Source organism: Salvelinus alpinus, chromosome 29 (genome assembly GCF_045679555.1).
Source record: "Salvelinus alpinus chromosome 29, SLU_Salpinus.1, whole genome shotgun sequence".
NCBI lineage: Eukaryota > Metazoa > Chordata > Actinopteri > Salmoniformes > Salmonidae > Salvelinus > Salvelinus alpinus.
Window position 1 is genome coordinate 28091422 of NC_092114.1, and position 19142 is coordinate 28110563.

Genomic DNA, 19142 nt, shown 5'->3' on the forward strand with positions numbered 1-19142 from the left:
CTTGTTTCAGCAGGATCTATCTATACCTATGTCTATATCTTATGTCATGCCTTATTGGAATGGATTTATTGATAATATCTTTTGGAAAAAAGTTTGGATGTTGCCACACACATACCTACTTGTTAACAAAATTAAGGAAGTTTCCTTTAAAATTATTCATACATATTATCCTGCCAACCACTATATGAAGAAGTTTAAGGAAAACATCAACTCAAATTGCTCCTTTTGTAATGACCACCCAGAAACAGTGTTGCATCTTTTTTGGCATTGTATTCATGTAAGAAAACTGTGGCAAGACATCAGTAGATTTATAATTGAACACATTTATGAAGATTTTACACTATTGTGGAGAGATGTACTGCTTGGATTCTTTACATACAATAGAAATAAGCTGAAACATTTTTAGGTAATTCATTTCATTATTCTTTTGGCCAAATTTCATATACACAAATGTACATTTACAAACAAAAAAAACTAATTTTCTTACCCTACAAAAAGAAATCGAACTGTATTTTAAGACAGTTAAATACTCTACTAACAAAAAAGCTGTTAAGGTCCTTGTGTAATTGTAATGTGATATTGTACCCCCTAGCTCGATTGTCCATTGTATATAATCTATATATACTTTGTTCCCTCATGTACTTTCTGTATTGATTTGTTGTTAATAAAATATATATATATAAAAAATATTTTAAAAAGTACCGGTATGTATTTAGCTATGTTGCTAGCTAGCTAACTCTGTAACTTCGCTAGCTGTAGCTGGCTAGTGTTTATTAGCCAACGGTAACACGTTACTTTAGCTCGGTCACTGTTTCGTGATGTATGTGTGCAGCAGACGTCCAAGCTTTTGCTTATCTGACGTACTATAGACAATAATTGTCAAATACCAGATTCTGCCGAATATTCTGTGAAGTAAAGCGGATACACGGCATAAAATCCTTCCAATACTTGGTATGGACGCTGCCATTTTGCCTTTCACAACTGAGGGTTGAGAGGTTACAGGTGAAAGGGCAATTAGCACATTTATTTTTGTGCATGGTCAAAGACTTTGAAATTTGGACTCCAATTCATTTATTTTATGAATTTTAGTTAATTATTCATTTAATCATTTTAAATTAAACGGCAAGGTGTTGATAGTGTCCGAGGGTGTGGCAGGCAGCATGCTCGAGTGCATCGCAGCCATTTTGTACAAATATTACATTCGAATTTATACCCAAATGTGATATTGTAACTTAATACAAGTACCATATTTTGTGAGTTAGCACTGGTACTCATTACAATTTGTTTAGATAAGCAACAATAGACGTGGGATGTGAGGTAAAATGAAAAAGGAATGTACAAAACGTGCAGCGCCATCTTTCTATCCTTGAAGGCACATATAGAAAACACTGATGAAGGTCGTTCTACAACAGCGCGTCACCAAAACTCCATTTTGTTACCATGAAAAACCCAGAAAGTGCATGCGCGAAAACGCCAAAAACGTCACCGGGTATAAATACCAAGCCCCTCCCCTTCCAGTTTATTCCTGGATTTGTTCTGAGGTGAGTAACGTCGAAAGAAATACTGCTAGTTTTGGAACAAAAACGACTGCGCAATTATTTATTTTAATCATAATCCATCAAAGCTATTTTAAGATTAAGTTGTGTATGAACACACGAAGAAAACAAGTGAATGTATCTTAAATGTATTTTTCGTTTTGTTTGCTCTTTTTTTTCCTTCAGGTATTTTGTCTGAAGAGTGGCTGTCGAGGACTTTGAACATTTATTCCAAAAAAAACATTTTTTTTCTTCAAGTAATGGACATTTGATTACTATTTTTGCCTCCAGTTTGTTCCAGAAGGAAAAGCTAGTTTTTAGCTGCCACAACCCCGCCCATAAACCAGTTTGTTCCAGCCATAGATTGTTAACGTTATAAAAACATGACGGTTAACGATATAAAACTGATGTAACAAGAGATCTGTTGCTGTAAAGCACAATATACAGTAGAAATATAGCTACTCGAGACGCTGAAGTATTTATAGTAAGTGTTTATTTTCAAAGCAATCTGAACCTAAATTCACGAAATTACTCATTGTTTAGTCGTAGATTTAGGATAATGTCAAGTGTGCTAGTTTGTCTCCGTACGTGGTCAGCTAGCTTTTTGCAATTCAAATGCAGCGAACGCTAACGATAGTTTATGAGCTCACACAGGAAAGTGCAGAGTGGAAACGCTCAGTTTCTTTGTGTGTGAGACTGATACAAATAAACTAACACATGTTTTAAGTTAATCATAAGCAATCTACTCATAAAGATTGCCGTAGGAAATATTTTTTGCTTATGAATCTGGATGTTTTTTTTGTCTACTAAATAGGGGAGAGATCCTTGGAATTTACACCAACCGCAATCTATACATAAAGATTGCTTAGATTGAAGATTACGGACTTCACTGGAAAAAATCATCCATTTGGTAGTTTGCGATACTTGACGTTGTGTCGTCGATATAGTTAGAGCAGGAAATACATTCCCCAGGTGTACGATATGTATACGGCAATCTGAGGATAAAGATTGCCTTATTGAAATGCGCAAGGGAGGGAAACGTCCATTCGAAATATTACAAAAGGCAGACCGGTGTTGTCGGAATTACATCAAAATGGCGGGCTTGTTGTCGTTTTGTCCTTCCAGAACATGCAGCAATAATGGCTACTGTGTTTAAATGGAGCGACAGTCATGTGTTGGCTTCCCAGAATAGCGGAACGACTTTCTTCTCGCGGTGTCCTTATCGCATGTGTAGCCGTTACAGCTAGATACCTTCTCGTTGTTTTTTGTTAATTGTAAATGATTCTCCGGCCGTGCAAATGTGATAGTATGCTAGCTGTGTTGTGGCCGGGTTAGCTGGCATACATTGTTCTTTATGTTCTCGAGGCTGTTGCAGCCACGAAGCAGTTAACAAAAGAGGGCAGGGCCTAGATATATTTTCGGTGTATCACGGGTTAGTTTTTCCCTTTTAACGGCGAACTACCCTAGCCTGAACTCGGTCATTGATTGGGATCTTTATTCTAGTGGTATGGTAGGGCGTGCATTGCAATGAAGGCCTACCGGTTGCGTGATATTTAATTATTTAACCATCATTAACATGGTGCGTTTGTAAGGCATATACAGTTTCAGTAATTTGATTATCTACATGCTTTCCCTCAATTATTTTCTATTTGTGACTAGTAATTTATTTTTGGAATATCTGCTTGGTGTAGGCTACAAACAGCAGTAACATTAGCCCCATAGGACATAAGTGTTTTTTATTTTATATAATGATTGTTGACCAGGGTTAAAACTAATATGTCAACAAAAAATTGCTTGTTATTGGCAGGGGTTTGAGCAAGTGTGACAAGTATTTGTTACATTGTAGCTAAATGATAACATGTGATACCCTTTTCAACTGCATTGCTATATATTTGAGTAAATACAGCAAAGCAATTGTGTGTGTGTGTATGAATATTAATTTACTTGACTTTCCCCCCCATTGAATTATTCTTTACTAGGCTGTCTTATCAATAACTTAATTCTATTGACTGTGTGTAACAGTTGTGACATTTTCAGGAGTTGTGTGTTATGTCCCGTGTTGTGGAGTTCTGAGACTATATAAAACTTCTACTACAACAGTTAAACGGGTAAGACCAAACTGATTTCCTCACATGACATTTCAAAATGAAATACTATCCAAGCAATACTTGGTTACAGTAATTCAAAGTATATGATAATGAACATAGTCATAACCATATTATAATGACTTTTAAAATATTAACATGATAAGGGTTCAGTTATGCACTGAACAATGAGAAAAATGCATGCAGAAGTCCCACCCCTACTGTTAGTGTTATGATTTACGCATAGATTGGGTTTGAGCAAGGCTAAGCAAAAATTCTAATTATATTTTACTGCAATGGTTTAATAGGTTAGTGGAGATTTGACTTAGTTTTATACGTAAAGGTTCCAGCCGTAGTCGCTGGATCCTCAACTGAAGTCGGTCTACTAGTGTTCTCTTTTTTTTTGGCACAGTAATATGGCGTCAGTATTTTCCGTTAACTATTGTTCTTGTTTTAACCACCCACTTGTACTTGAGCCAATCTCCTGCTCAGCTTAAGTATACATTTCAAATATATTCGTAGCCAAATTAAATTACTTTCGTTTGGTGAATGACTTAAAAAAAAATTATATATATATATTTTGTATAAATTTGCTTTGATACATGTATTCATTAATTAGTACTTTGAAATTTGTGGATTTCTTTTGTCTACATTTGCATGGAGGTGTAGTGCTTGTACATTTGATACAATTTGTAATTCCTTGTACACAGCTATAGGTGGCAGTAAATGCTAAAACGTTCATCCACTGCTCCATGGGGGGAGATCATTGAACCAAGGGGATTGTCCTTGACAATGCTTCAGATTAAATATTCCCTTTATTTTAATGTTAATCATAGGCAATTAACATACTGGCTCCACAATAGTCCTATACACTTTGAGGGATGTATGTGTGAGGTCAACCACTTACAAAACCAATACTTACAATATCAATTCAAATAACTTCAATATTACTTTCAAAATAATTATTTATACTTACAAACACACACAAAAATAGTTAAATATGTTCCTTAGATAACTGAAATTAATAGTACTATGCATTTGTCTTAGAATAGGCTTCTTCTGTGCTCTGTTCAACCAACTATTCCTTGGAGTTCCTGTGCTACCTGAGACTACTGGTAATATGACTGCACCCTTCTCTATCAGTGAAGGAGCTGGTCAGTCATTCCAACCACCAGTTCAGTGCACCGCAAGCCTGAAACTGAATACCTGTAGCCTTTCAGTTTGAGGGCCTTCCTTGTGTGTGTGTGCCTCAGTGTTTAGCTTCCAATATGTGTCTTATTAGTAGAGGGGAAAGCTACTCATGGTATTTTCCACCCACACACACACACGACGTAGACTGTAGCATCCTCCTCTGTTACCAGAACAGCATCAGTAAAGTTTTCTAGCTTCTACAGCTCTCGTCACCGTTGACATTCAATAGGTTATTTTTCTGAGACTAGAACAGTACAAATGGCAGGTTGACAAGGCTGCTCCTCAGCCCAATGACTCATTTCCCCATCCACTAGGTTTACTGGTTGTTTGCTCATATCCAATCCTAATCACTCATCTGTTTTTTATTTGCACTTACCATGAACTTGTTTATGTTGTTCATATTATGAAGGCAATCATGAGTGGAAGGTTTTGTTAACTTCTTTTGTAATGTTTTAATAATCTGAATAAAGCATAGCTACTTGAATGTATTGCGCTGCCCTTGGGGGAACTCCACATGAACCTATTCTAAACTACAGCCCAACCTGTCATTTTCTCATCATGTGTTGTGTTGAACTGACTCCTTGCATATTTTCTCTCTGTTGAATTACTGACAAAGAAAATGAACTAGCAGCATGACCTATAAGCAGTCTTTGTATTAGGCTCTACCCTGCTGTCTTAGGGGAATCCTCCTGGAGCTACTGGGAGAACAGGGACAGTAGGCTCTGTCAGGCATTACCTCTTCTCCCTCAGCTATGAGAAGAACCCCACAGAACAGGCCAATCCATCCCTCCGGTGAAAATCAAATGCAAATAATTTTTTAAAGATTGAGGCAACACGTCAGTCGTGGTGTTCACTGGTACATAATTTGGAATGCGAAGGCAGCAGCTTGGCTGAGGGGTTAGTTGGGCCTGTCACTGCCCCCCTTTTCCTTGTTTTAACAGATTTCAGTGTGGCTGAAGATCTAGCAATGTGGGTATTTTTGCCGTAGGCCTCGGCCCATTGTGATGTTGCTCTCGGCTTTGTAGCTAGAAGGAAACAGTACAAACTGCAGTATGGATTTCAACCTTGGTCGGTCGTGTGGTAGAGTGAAGTTTGGAGATGTCTTATGGTTTAGTACCTAAGTTGAATTGTCTGTAAGCCGTAACTTTTTGCAGGTTTTAGAGATGGACGGATGGTGTCAGTTCCAAGGAGCCCTCCCAAAACAAAGTCAAATCTGACATGCCTGGATGCAGTTCAGTGCAAACATCACTTTAGTGGCACATTGAAAGAGACTATAACAATACCTGTTTAGTAAGCGCCAGAGTTATACGATTTGATTTGACGATATCCTGTATGTTAAGTATGTTTGTCTCTTCCTCTCTGAGCAGAGATGGCGGTGGGCCCAGTGGACCCCAGAGAGGTCCTAAAGGGAGTAGAGAACCTCCTGGGGAAAGATGGAGAGCTCCGCAGCCTGGAGGGAGTCCCCAAAGTTTTCAGGTAATTAAAATAGTGCCATTTTTTTTTACTTTTATGATGTGCTTTTGAACTTGTATAACATTTTCCCAGCTTTTACTATTTTGTGTTTTTCATTAATTATTTTGAGTTGCCAGTGTAAACCGTAATGGTAGCATTCTTTTGTTCTGACCGTTGGTTTTCTTGGGGTCTTTTCTCCACAGTCTCATGAAGGGCTCTCACAAGATGGTGAGCAGGTGTATGTACCTGAATATCCTACTGCAGACCAAGTCCCATGACATTCTCAACAGGTAAGCTCTACTCCCATTTTATGTCATTTATTGTTTAGTAACTTGTTTAGTAACTTCACTAGGGAGTTTTCTGCCACTGCTACTGCTTGTTCTTTGGGGGGTTGGGGGTCTAGGCCGGATTACTGTAAATCGCTTTGTGAAAATGGGCCATTTAGATTCAATTTGATTGACTCTTCCATCCCTTCATCTAGGTTTATCCGAGTGGGAGGCTACAAGCTGCTGAATGCGTGGCTGACCTACTCCAAATCTAGCAACAACACCCCCCTGTTACAGCTCATCCTGCTGACGCTGCAGAAACTGCCCCTCACTGTAGACCACCTGAAACAGAACAACACTGCCAAGCTGGTCAAGCAGCTCAGCAAGACTGGAGAGACTGAGGGTATGTTTTTAAACAACTTTAATTTCCCTTGCGGTCCACCCTCTTCAATACACTGAGCTGACTAAATAGACCTCTGTGAGGAAATAGTTTAGCATTTTATTTGTAACTCACTTTCTCACAAACCCAAATTCAAGATGATACAGTTCCTAGTGGTGGTATCTGTGCAGTAGATGTAAATTGTTTTATGACAGTGTCTGAGGTTGATGTGCAACTAATGTTGTCTCTCAGAGCTGAGGAAGCTGTCTGCTGGGCTGGTGGATGGCTGGATGGCTACCATCCGTTCCCAGAGTGTCTCCGCCACCTCTCCTGCAGGTAACTACTACTGTCCTATCCCTCGTTCCCTCATTTTTACTTTCTTCCTCTCTTTAACTCTCCGCTCCCCTGTAATCTCTTAGTTTACATAACATCCTGTCTCTTTCTCTCTCAGATAAGAAGCGGAAGAAGGAGGAGGGGAAAGTGCCAGTCCGAGAGGTGAAGGCGGCTGATGGAGGGAAGGCAGCGGAGGAGGAGAGGAAGAGGGAGAAGCCCAAAGCTCACGCTCCCAGCCATGCTAAGATCCGCTCCATAGGTACACTACGCTCCCTTCACCGCCATCTTGTCAAACTACACGCACACTCTGTCCACAGTTTATCACAAAAAAGTTTAATTTTCAAAATACGATTCTGTGTATAAGGTTGTCCTTCGATAGAAGACAGGCAACAGTAATATGCAAATGAAGAAGTAATTGTGTTTCTGGCTGTAGGGATGAAGCTCCTGCTGTTGCAAAAGTGCTGGATGTAGGACTATATAATATCCTGATCTGACCCTGTCCTGTTTGTTGTCTTCCAGGCCTGGAGATGGATGCTCCCACCCCTGTCCCAGTCAAGAAGCCCCCCGTGGCCCTCCAGCTGGGAGACAAGTACAACATCAAACCAGCCCAAGTCCTCAAGAGACCCAGGTAACCTACACTTCAGACAGTAATAACAGCTTTGTTCATATTGTGTATATTCATCGTCCTTCTGTGTTTTACCAGGCAATAACAGGATAAATATTGCCTAACCACAGCATAAAACACTGTTCAGTGCTTCCCCCTAGGTGGTTAATGAGAGTATTGACCAAACCTGTCTTTGGCAAATGTTTTTGCAATGAATATATTGGAACTATTACTCACTGAACCTCTCCCATGTATCTCTCTCTACCAGTTTGGGTCCGATGGAGTAAAATTTAACATGTTTCTCTTGTCTTTCTCTCTACCAGTTTTGGTCCTCTGGACCCTCCCCCTGTGGAGAAGAAGTATAAACCCCTCAACACCACTCCTAACCACACCAAGGAGATCAAGGTGAAGATCATCCCGGCACAACGTAAGACCTCAACAGAAATCGGTATGTACTTTCTTTTTGACCCCTTCACTGCATGTACAGTAGTAGATTAGACCTAACCCCTCAACGTGGAGAGGATTAGACCTAACCCCTCAACGTGGAGAAGATTAGACCTAACCCCTCAACGTGGAGAAGATTAGACCTAACCCCTCAACGTGGAGAAGATTAGACCTAACCCCTCAACGTGGAGAAGATTAGACCTAACCCCTCAACGTGGAGAAGATTAGACCTAACCCCTCAACGTGGAGAAGATTAGACCTAACCCCTCAACGTGGAGAAGATTAGACCTAACCCCTCAACGTGGAGTAGATTAGACCTAACTCCTCAACGTGGAGAAGATTAGACCTAACCCCTCAACGTGGAGAAGATTAGACCTAACCCCTCAACGTGGAGAGGATTAGACCTAACCCCTCAACGTGGAGAGGATTAGATCTAACCCCTCAACGTGGAGAGGATTAGATCTAACCCCTCAACGTGGAGAGGATTAGACCTAACCCCTCAAAGTGGAGTAGATTAGACCTAACCCCTCAACGTGGAGAAGATTAGACCTAACCCCTCAACGTGGAGAAGATTAGACCTAACCCCTCAACGTGGAGAAGATTAGACCTAACCCCTCAACGTGGAGAAGATTAGACCTAACCCCTCAACGTGGAGAAGATTAGACCTAACCCCTCAACGTGGAGTAGATTAGACCTAACCCCTCAACTTGGAGAAGATTAGACCTAACCCCTCAACGTGGAGTAGATTAGACCTAACCCCTCAACGTGGAGTAGATTAGACCTAACCCCTCAACGTGGAGAAGATTAGACCTAACCCCTCAACGTGGAGTAGATTAGACCTAACCCCTCAACGTGGAGTAGATTAGACCTAACCCCTCAACGTGGAGTGGATTAGACCTAACCCCTCAACGTGGAGTGGATTAGACCTAACCCCTCAACGTGGAGAGGATTAGACCTAACCCCTCAACGTGGAGATGATTAGACCTAACCCCTCAACGTGGAGAGGATTAGACCTAACCCCTCAACGTGGAGTGGATTAGACCTAACCCCTCAACGTGGAGAGGATTAGACCTAACCCCTCAACGTGGAGAGGATTAGACCTAACCCCTCAACGTGGAGAGGATTAGACCTAACCCCTCAACGTGGAGAGGATTAGACCTAACCCCTCAACGTGGAGAGGATTAGACCTAACCCCTCAACGTGGAGAGGATTAGACCTAACCCCTCAACGTGGAGAGGATTAGACCTAACCCCTCAACGTGGAGTAGATTAGACCTAACCCCTCAACGTGGAGTAGATTAGACCTAACCCCTCAACGTGGAGTAGATTAGACCTAACCCCTCAACGTGGAGTAGATTAGACCTAACCCCTCAACGTGGAGTAGATTAGACCTAACCCCTCAACGTGGAGTAGATTAGACCTAACCCCTCAACGTGGAGTAGATTAGACCTAACCCCTCAACGTGGAGTAGATTAGACCTAACCCCTCAACATGGAGAATATATCAGGGTTGAGGTCAATTCCTTTTCAATTCAGGGAGTTAAGTGAAATTCCAAGTATCCTAAGTACTTGTCTATGAAAACTTTTTGGAATTTGTTTACTTTCTGAGTTGACTGGATTGAAATTGAATTGACCTCCTCAACACTGGTAGATACCCACACACTGCTGTAAATGTTCCACTACTGGAAGGTCTTCAAGACTGAAACATTGCAGTAAACTAAGAGAGTATACAAACAGTTTCAGAGCATAAGCAAACATTTGTTTCTTTCACATGACATGTTTTGTACCCTACCCCTGAAAAAATAGCGTGATGTGTGTAGTACACACTTTGAAACCCATCTCCCCCTCTACGAAACCTGCAGTATTTTGACTGTTAGTGACATCACTAAGGTACCCTCCTCTCTCTGCAGCCCTTGAGGGTACAGGCTTCCTGGATGCCCTAAACTCCGCCCCTGTTTCTCTCATCAAGATCAAGAAGAAGAAAGGAAGGGAAGGGAGAGACCCCAAAGCTGTCTCTCCCACGTCAAACAAGGTAAACACATAACTTCCTGACCAGACAGACAGCACAGTCTACTCTCTGCTATTCTGACTCTACACCTGAATCTATGGGAAGGCTGTGCAAATGGAATTGAGTATTCACCCATCTCTCTCTCTCTTTACATCCCTCCTCCTCTCAGCCGTGTCCATTCGAGGGTAAACCTCACTATCCGTCACCTCAGGGCGGCACCAAGCCCTCGTCCCCAGAGACCCAGGTGGCCTCCACCACCCCTCCCCACGAGGTCCCAGTAGACCTGGAGCAACCCGGCACACCCGTGCCCGCCGACGACCCAGAGGCCATGGACACGGGCAGCGAGAAGCCCAGCGCCCTGGCTGAACCGCGCGGCGAAGAGGAGGGTCAGCTGACCAAGAAGGGCAAGAAGAAGAAGAGCGTGCGCTGGGCCGAGGAGGAGCAGCTCACACAGTACTTCTACTTCGACCTGGACGAGACCGAGAGAGGTGAGAGAACAAAAACTAACGGTAACTTCAATTCAATTTCTTCGGTCGGTGTTGTGTGTAATTGCACGTTAAACTGTGGTTGTATAGTCAAACTAGATAGCCAACAGCCCAATAAAGACATGCTCAACACTTTAAATTGAACAGAAAAGTCAAATGTAGTCTTTGTGTAGGGATGTGATTTCCCCCCCCTGCTTTTCTGTAATTTATCTTCAATCCCCCCCCCCCCCCCCCCCCCGAAAAATACCTATTCCCTCGTCAAAATCCAGCCTTTTCTGCTTTTCTATCTTGTCGTGATCACATCCCTGTTGTGTGCCATGGCTAACCTTCTCATTCTCCACCTCTTTCCTTCCTCCTGTTCCTTCTATCCCCCTCTCCAGTCAACGTCAACAAGGTCAAGGACTTTGGCGAGGCGGCGAAGCGCGAGATGATGATGGACCGCCACACGTTTGAGATGGCAAGGCGCCTGTCCCACGACTCCATGGAGGAGCGCGTCCCCTGGAGCCCCCCGAGGCCCCTGGCCCTCACCGGCCCCCTGGTCAACGCTGGTGCCAATAGCACAGAGAGACTCACACAGAGGGACCGCGAGACGGGCATCCTGCAGGAGATCTTCCTCACCAAGGAGAGGTACGGATTCACACACACCTTAAAATGATATGGATCTCTATAGCCCTAGTGGGTTACCAGGTGCTCAAAGTGCCTCACATTGTATTGTGGAAACTCACCTGTCTCTTCTCCTCAGTGTTCCTGACAGCCCCCATGAACCAGAGCCTGAGGCCTACGAACCCATGCCTCCACGCCTCATACCCCTGGACGAGGTGGGATATACCCTTTTCTGTCAATCACTTTGGTGCCGTTTGAAAGATGTGTTCAACTAAAATGAATGCACAACCAAACGTTTTGAACATAAAATAGGAAGCATTACACAAGTGTTATCAGTTTTGACTTTTACTCTAAGAGTTTTGTATCTGAAAAAGTGCTAAAGTCCTGTAATACATAAAGACAACGCTCAACGCTCCAAACATCCTCTGTGTCCAGTGAACTAACTCCCTCTCTTCTCCAGGACTCGACCATGATGGATGACAGCTACATGGAGCCCGTGGACACGTCGTCCCAGCCTGGCTCTGGCGTGGGCCCCGGAGGGGTGGAGGGCTCCAAGCTGCCCCCCGTCCTCGCCAACCTCATGGGCAACCTGGGGGCCAACAACCTTTTGAGTAACCTAGGCAACATTGCCCAGGGCACCTTGCCTGGTGCCCCCGCTAACCCCTCCGTTAACGTACAGGAATTACTCACCTCCATCATGGTAAGTGATATAAAGCATGAACTAATCCTGTTTTTGTAACCCTGCCATTATGTAATCTCATTGAGAAACTTTATGATTGGATGATTTCAAGTATTAATGTGTTTACCGTAACTGTTTTAAAACAGAACTTCTGGAACTCCCGGAAAAGCCCTGTAACCAGTGTATCTGTGATGTTTATTTTAGTCTGTCATGATTTGGCTTAACCCCTCCCTCCCTCTCCTGTAGGGAGCTAGTGGTGGACAGTCTACTGAGGACCTGATCAAGCAGCCAGACTTCTCTGAAAAGATCAAACAGCTGCTGGGCTCTCTACAGCAGACCCAGAACCAGGGCCCCCCCACCGGACCCCCGCCCGGAGGTACACACAAACCTTTACAACACACACATAAGCACACACGGACCCCCTACACAACACACTATCGATCATAGTCTGTTGCTGGAAAAAGGTATGTGTTATATTGTGGATAAAGTGTTACCTGTCTAACAGAACACAGAGGGTGTTCTTTAATGCCTCTCCAACAAAATCCAGGTAGAATCAGGAATTCCCCAGGGCAGCTGTCTAGGCCCCTTTTTTCAATCTTTACTAACGACATGCCAATGGTTTTGAGTAAAGGCAGTGTGTCTGTATGCGGATGACTCAACATTATACACCTCAGCTAGTACAGCGACTGAAATGACTGCAACAACGAGCTGCAGTTAGTTTCTGAATGGGTGGCAAGGAATAAGTTAGTTTAAATATTTCAAACTAAAAGCAGTGTATTTGGGACAAATCATTTACTAAACCTCAATTAAATCTTGTAATGAATAATGTGGTAATTGAGCAAGTTGAGGAGACAACTGCTTGGAGTAACACTAGATTGTAAACTGCCATGGCCAAAACATATTGATGCAGTAGTAGCTAAGATGGGGAGAAGTCTGTCTATAATAAAGCGCCGCTCTGCATTCTTAGCAGCACTATCAACAAGGCAGGTCCTACAGGCCCTAGTTTTGTCGCACCTGGACTACTGTTCAGTCGTGTGGTCAGGTGCCACAAATAGGGACTTGCAATTGGCTCAGAACAGGGCAGCACGGCTGGCCCTTGGATGTACACAGAGAGCTAACATTAATAATATGCATGTAAATCTCTCATGGCTCAAAGTGGAGGAGAGATTGACTTCATCACTATTTGTATTTGTGAGAAGTATTGACATGTTGAATGCACCGAGCTGTCTGTTTAAACTACTGGCGCACAGCTCAGACACCCATGCATACCCCACAAGACATGCCACAAGAGGTCTCTTCACAGTCCAGAACAGACTACGGGAGGCCCACAGTACTACATAGTCATGACTATATGAAACTCTATTCCACATCAAGTAACTCATTCCAGCAGTAAAATGAGATGTAAAAACCAGATAAAAAATACACCTTTTGGAACCGCAGGGACTGTGAAGCAACACAAACATAGGCACAGACACATGCATACAAACACACAATAACAAACGGACTATACACACACGTACACATTGATTTTGTGTTGTAGATATGCCTGAGGGTACACACTTAATACGTTGTGAAATCTGTTGTGAATGTACTGTAATGTATAACTGCCTTAATTTTCCTGGACCCCAGGAATAGTAGCTGCTGCCTTGACAACAGCTAATAGGGATCCATAATAAATACACACCTTCCTTTCTCTAGTTCTAACACAAACCAAGTATTCTTACATTTCCTCCTACTCTTAACTGTATATCATGATATGCGTACTAGAATGGTTGTTAAAGTATGTCTTTCCTCCACAGTGAGCCAAGGCCTGTTGGGCCACGGTCCAGGCATGAACAACATGCCCAACATGGGCATGCCCATGAACGGAGTTGGGTACCCTCCTGCAGGCAAGCCCCTGGGCCCTGGAGGCCCCCACTACAACCATCCTCCGCCCCCACACAACCATGGACCCCCTGGCTTCAACGCCAACCCCCGCATGATGGGGCCCCCGCCACCCCAGGGCCACGGAGGAGACAACAGCAACTACTGGGGGGACGACTCGATGAGGGGGGGGCCACACCGGGGCGGAGGGGGCCACTTCCACCGAGGGGGCCGAGGGAGAGGAGGGGAACAGGTGGGCTTCAGAGGGAGAGGACGAGGGGGGCCTAGAGGAGGACACAACATGGGAGGTGAGTTGACTTAGAAAGGGAATGTTCCTTCTACAAATGTTATTTATTTTAGACATATAGGGCCAGTCTGAAACACCACCCTGTTGCCCATGTAGGACTGCCCCACTGTAGTGCAATAAAAGTAAAGACGAAGTTGATTTCCGTTTGCTATCTTCTAGCCTTGATGCAGTCAGTACAGACGTTTGCCTGGCTAGTTGTGTACTAACTCTGTTCTTTTCTCTTTCCTCTCAGACATGTCCAAGAGGCCAGTGTGTCGCCACTTCATGATGAAAGGAAACTGCCGTTACGAGAGCAACTGTGCTTTCTACCACCCTGGCGTCAACGGTCCTCCCCTGCCCCCCAACCACCCCGCCCACAACCAGTACAATGACCACGGGCCCCAACACGGGCACTAGACCAGCGACACACCTCGAACACTAAGACGTGACAATACCCTGATACTACCACTAGGTGGCAGAACTCTGAATTCATGAGCTGCTGATTTAGTTTCACCACTGGAACAGAGAGACAGACAGCCCACCAGGCTAGAAAGACAGTCGAATGTGACCATCAATGTGAGAGACAGACAAGGCTGAGTCCTGCAGCCTTAACAGCTGCTCTGGTCTGGTAATCTCAATGTGATTTTTCTGCAGGTCTGTTGAAGAAGCAGTTCCACTACTGTTCTCTTACTGTGTGACTGGGACTTTGATATGAAGGCTCACCAGTAGCAGAGGAAGATACTGAATATACAGGGCAGAATCAGACATTTATCTACTACTTCCTCTTCCTCTCTCCCCACACCAACCCAATATGTCCCCCCAAGAAATTCTCGACTTCCTACGTCCATTTTTGTTTGCCCTGCTCGCACAAACTCCCTTGATCAGGGACAGAGGACATTGCTTGTACACCAGAATACACAGACTCTCATGCCCTGGCTTTGTAAAAGTATAGGTACTGCTATAGCTGTGAGATGATCATTTAGTATGTTTGTATAAATGTTTTATTGTGATCATTTTTAACACGGTTGCTTCAGGTTGATGAAGATGTACAGTAACCAGACACTATGACCACTATGACTTATGGTTGCGGTCTGTCACTTTCCCATATAGCCTATCAGCCAGCCCTGTCTAATGCACTAGTCTCTACATCTTTGTCTACTACTTCAATCAGCACTGAGCTAAGAGGTCAGCAATGAAGATGGCAAATCAATAGAAACATCTCCAGGACCTCCCCAGTATTGAGTTGTACTTCTTGAAGCTAAATGACACTTCCATCATTCTGCTCTGTAGTTGTGTAGCGTCACTCCTGCCCTGGCTGTGCCTATTGGACCATGTTCCCCTGACAGACAGGATCTTTAGCTAACCGTCAGCTCCAGAATGAGTCTAAGCCCCGCCCTCCCTCCTGAATGACTGAATGTAGCACTGTGGTCCCCTGAGTTTTCAAACTGTAGTCAGAAAGACATGGCCAAATTACAATGGTCAGTACACCATTTTAAAACCTATTTACGGCCAAGTGGCATGCAAGAAAGACATGCCACTTTTTCTACCGTAGGATTTAAACAGAAAACAAGACAATGAATGTGAAGTCGACCAAATAATTGTAATATTGTTTGATGTTGTTTGCCAACTTCCCCATAGGCAAGAGCGTTATCAGTTTGGAAGCACTTTAAAAGGAAAGTTGGCCAAATCCAAGTTGTTTTCACCAGGCAGCCTGGCTGACAGGACAGGACCCACCACGCTGCTTGTTCTACTACTATCTAGCTCCTGCTCTAGAAAGGCCTGCCTCAAACAGTTCCCCTCAAGATCAAATGAATGAAACAGTATTAAGAGAACGTTTAACTGAACCATCCATAGATGAATGCCTACGCACTGAACGAACAAACGTGTTGCGTTTTCTGATAGTGAGTACTAGTGGTCTGCCTATCACAGGAGAGGGAACAACAGGAAAAAGCGTTGCTTGGTTTGACTGAGCCTTTTACCTAGAAGAGTACATTATAGTGAATGAAGTTCTGGTCTAATGGAAGCCTCTGTGATTTTTATATTTCAACAACTGTATAACCTGTACCACCAGGAGTATATATCTCTTCCATGTGACAAAAATGATGGTTGGATGCCATGTGGCAGACACACAGTCCCCTTTTATATAAGTGCTTCTTCACACACAGGCCTGTATTAGCTTGTATGGGCTTCAGTGTTCGGTCAGTGTTAAATGTCCAACAGGGTAAAACTAAGGAATCATTCTCTGGGTCAACTAATTCAAAGTGTTTTCTGTGAAAACCGTGGCCTTCATGTCTCTTGTGGGACTATAATTATGTCAAATTTTGTTTTGGGTTGGATTTATTGCATTTTTATTTTGATATGATACTGATGAGTTGGATCTCTCCAATTTAGGTCCACATTTTTGTTAAATTCTTGTATCCATTTATTTTCTACATGTATTAATAAATGTCCTAAAATGAATGTATCCGCGTTGTCTCTGTGCTGCTGTACTGTTTGTTGCGACCTGGCTACGTGCCAAACTTTTAATAACCGTTTAATCAAGAATCTGCTATTAACAAATCTACCACTGGCTTGGTTTTGTTCTCGCCCTATGTTTTTTTTATTCAACTTTCTAACCCCGGTCAGTTTCTGGGCGTGGTTCTACAGGGCCTTCACCAGCAGAAAAAGCTAAGTAGTGAAATTAACGCAATGCCGTCTAATTACAGTCGCTGTACTCATAATATGCAGGAAAACTCTCGCCTTATGGGTGAGGGTAAACCGAGTTGCAAGCCCAATTTCAGACGCAATCGTTAGGAAAGGATGTGCCCCCCGATAGCCGGACAATTTTCTCAAGGCTTCTGGAGAGAAAAAAATGCTGTCGGCATGCTCAACCGGTGTCACTCATTCTGCAGACAAACTTTCAACTGGTTCTCCCCATTTAAGCTACGAGTTCAGCAGTCGAGCCTTCTCATGTCTCCTACGGGGTCTGAGCTGCCAAATCTCCCACCATTAGCTCAGACAATTACTCCTGAGGTGCTGGCCTGTTGTACCCTCTACAACCACTGTGATTATTATTTGACCCTGCTGGTCATCTATGAACGTTTGAACATCTTGAAGAACGATCTGGCCTTAATGGCCATGTACTCTTATAATCTCCACCAAGCACTGCCAGAAGAGGACTGGCCACCCCTCAGAGCCTGATTCCTCTCTAGGTTTCTTCCTAGGTTCTAGGGAGTTTTTCTTAGCCACCATGCTTCTACATCTACATTGCTTGCTGTTTGGGGTTTTAAGATGGGTTTCTGTATAAGCACTTTGTGATGACATTTGCTGATGTAAAAAGGGCTTTATAAATACATTTGATTTGGGGTGTGAAAATTAGATGTAATCCATTAACAGTTTTGTTTCAAGTTCTTATCTAACAGATGTTTCATTATATGAATTAATTCTTACCTCAGTTTCTTTGAAAATAACTGCCATTATTTAAACTTGTTTATTTGGAATATCAATGAAGACGGTTTCATATAATCAGAAGACCCCAAGAAAGGTACATACAAAAGTTTCAGGGGATCTTTAAACAATCTCAAGCGTCATCATGCACATCACACAACCTAATCCAAGCTCCTACGTCCTATTACCGTAGTAGAGCCTGGTAGAGTGTATGGTAGATCCGTGTTCTCAGGGAGAGGCTAATGACAGGTGGCCCAGGTGGCAGACGATGCAATGTGTGACCAGGAGTGGCTTTAACCCTGCCCTACACTGCAAATATTGACCCGGGGACAACCCACGTCAGGAACAGAGAGAAGGGAGGATAGTCAGTGCCGTAGGAGCTAAGGACACCTCAGCATTCTGAGAGAGAGCAAGAAAGAAAGAAGCAAATAGGATTACCAAGCCTTAGTTAGGATCACCTCAGCATTCTGAGAGCGGGAAGGATCAAGTAAGAAAGAGAGAATGCTAAGGACAGCACAGCATTCCACTGCTCCAACATCCACACTAGAATTCATGGCAGCCTGATTTCTGGTCCAATGTGATATACTACGTAGCCCTATCCTTTTGCATTTCACATAGGTTAAGTAGCAAACACTCCACACCAACTCATATTACATCAGAATCCCATCAATCCAGATGTGCATCTTGTTGTAAACAGCATCATTCAAACATGGATTTATGGCACAGTGGAATAAAAAAAAAGAGTGCAGACATCATTCAGAATGGGATTGGGATGTAATATGCATTGGTGTGGTGTGTTTTAGAGTGTTTCCTAATATGCTTTAGACACATTTCATATTGCATTATAGTCAACGGCAGGTGATGACAGCAAAATGTGACAACCAATTATCTCAGTAATGAAACAAAATATATATTTTTTAACTTAAAAGTAAACAAAAAAACTAAAAGCACAAAAAGAGTGAAAATAAGGCCACAAAAAAATGGGTTAACTTCCCCTTCAATCTGTTAAATCTTTTTGTTTACTTTATGAAAGGTATTTTATTAAAAAAATATTTTATCTTTAACTCTGCGTTGTTGGAAAAAGACCTGTATGTAAGCATTTCACTGTAGTTTATTTGATTTTATTGAGAATGATGTCAATCTTACGGATCTGACCTGATCCATGAACTGACTAATAGCCCCGATATCAAATCAGATTGCTAGATTTAATGCTGACCTGTCCTTGGATCTATGCCAACTATTACGATTCAACAGTTCCGTTACCGATTCTTATTATAAAAGGAAAACGTACATAACAACACTATCAAATCCTACTTTAATCAAACTTAATGATATACCTTAAAATGGCTGTCTGATAGTGAAATAACTGAGAGAAAGTCAAAATTCTAGAATCAATGGAACTGTCTGCCTCTACACATTCCATCAGAGCTTTGGGGGGAGAGATGGAGAGGGTTGGTGTGTGGGAGGGGCCATCAGGTGAGCTTGTGGCAGGTGTATAAGAGCATG

The 19142-nt window shown here is 43.0% G+C and overlaps 1 protein-coding gene across 4 annotated transcripts; it reads left to right on the plus strand.

The window, feature by feature from the left end:
- The first annotated feature begins 1515 nt into the window (after positions 1-1515).
- Positions 1516-16670, plus strand: LOC139559440 (serine/threonine-protein phosphatase 1 regulatory subunit 10-like). Of its 4 annotated transcripts, XM_071375477.1 has the most exons (17): positions 1516-2019; positions 3573-3643; positions 6178-6286; positions 6466-6552; positions 6744-6931; positions 7160-7243; positions 7359-7499; positions 7760-7868; positions 8168-8292; positions 10197-10318; positions 10464-10803; positions 11160-11406; positions 11522-11597; positions 11843-12082; positions 12308-12437; positions 13861-14232; positions 14464-16670. In XM_071375477.1, exons 3-17 carry the CDS (start codon positions 6180-6182, stop codon positions 14625-14627), a joined length of 2532 nt encoding a protein of 843 aa, XP_071231578.1. In that variant the 5' UTR covers positions 1516-2019; positions 3573-3643; positions 6178-6179; the 3' UTR covers positions 14628-16670. The 4 variants fall into 4 exon arrangements, with proteins under 4 accessions (XP_071231578.1, XP_071231575.1, XP_071231579.1 ...); XM_071375474.1 differs by having other exon boundaries at positions 1517-3643; XM_071375478.1 differs by having other exon boundaries at positions 1517-3643; positions 10464-10782.
- Positions 16671-19142: the final 2472 nt, after the last annotated feature.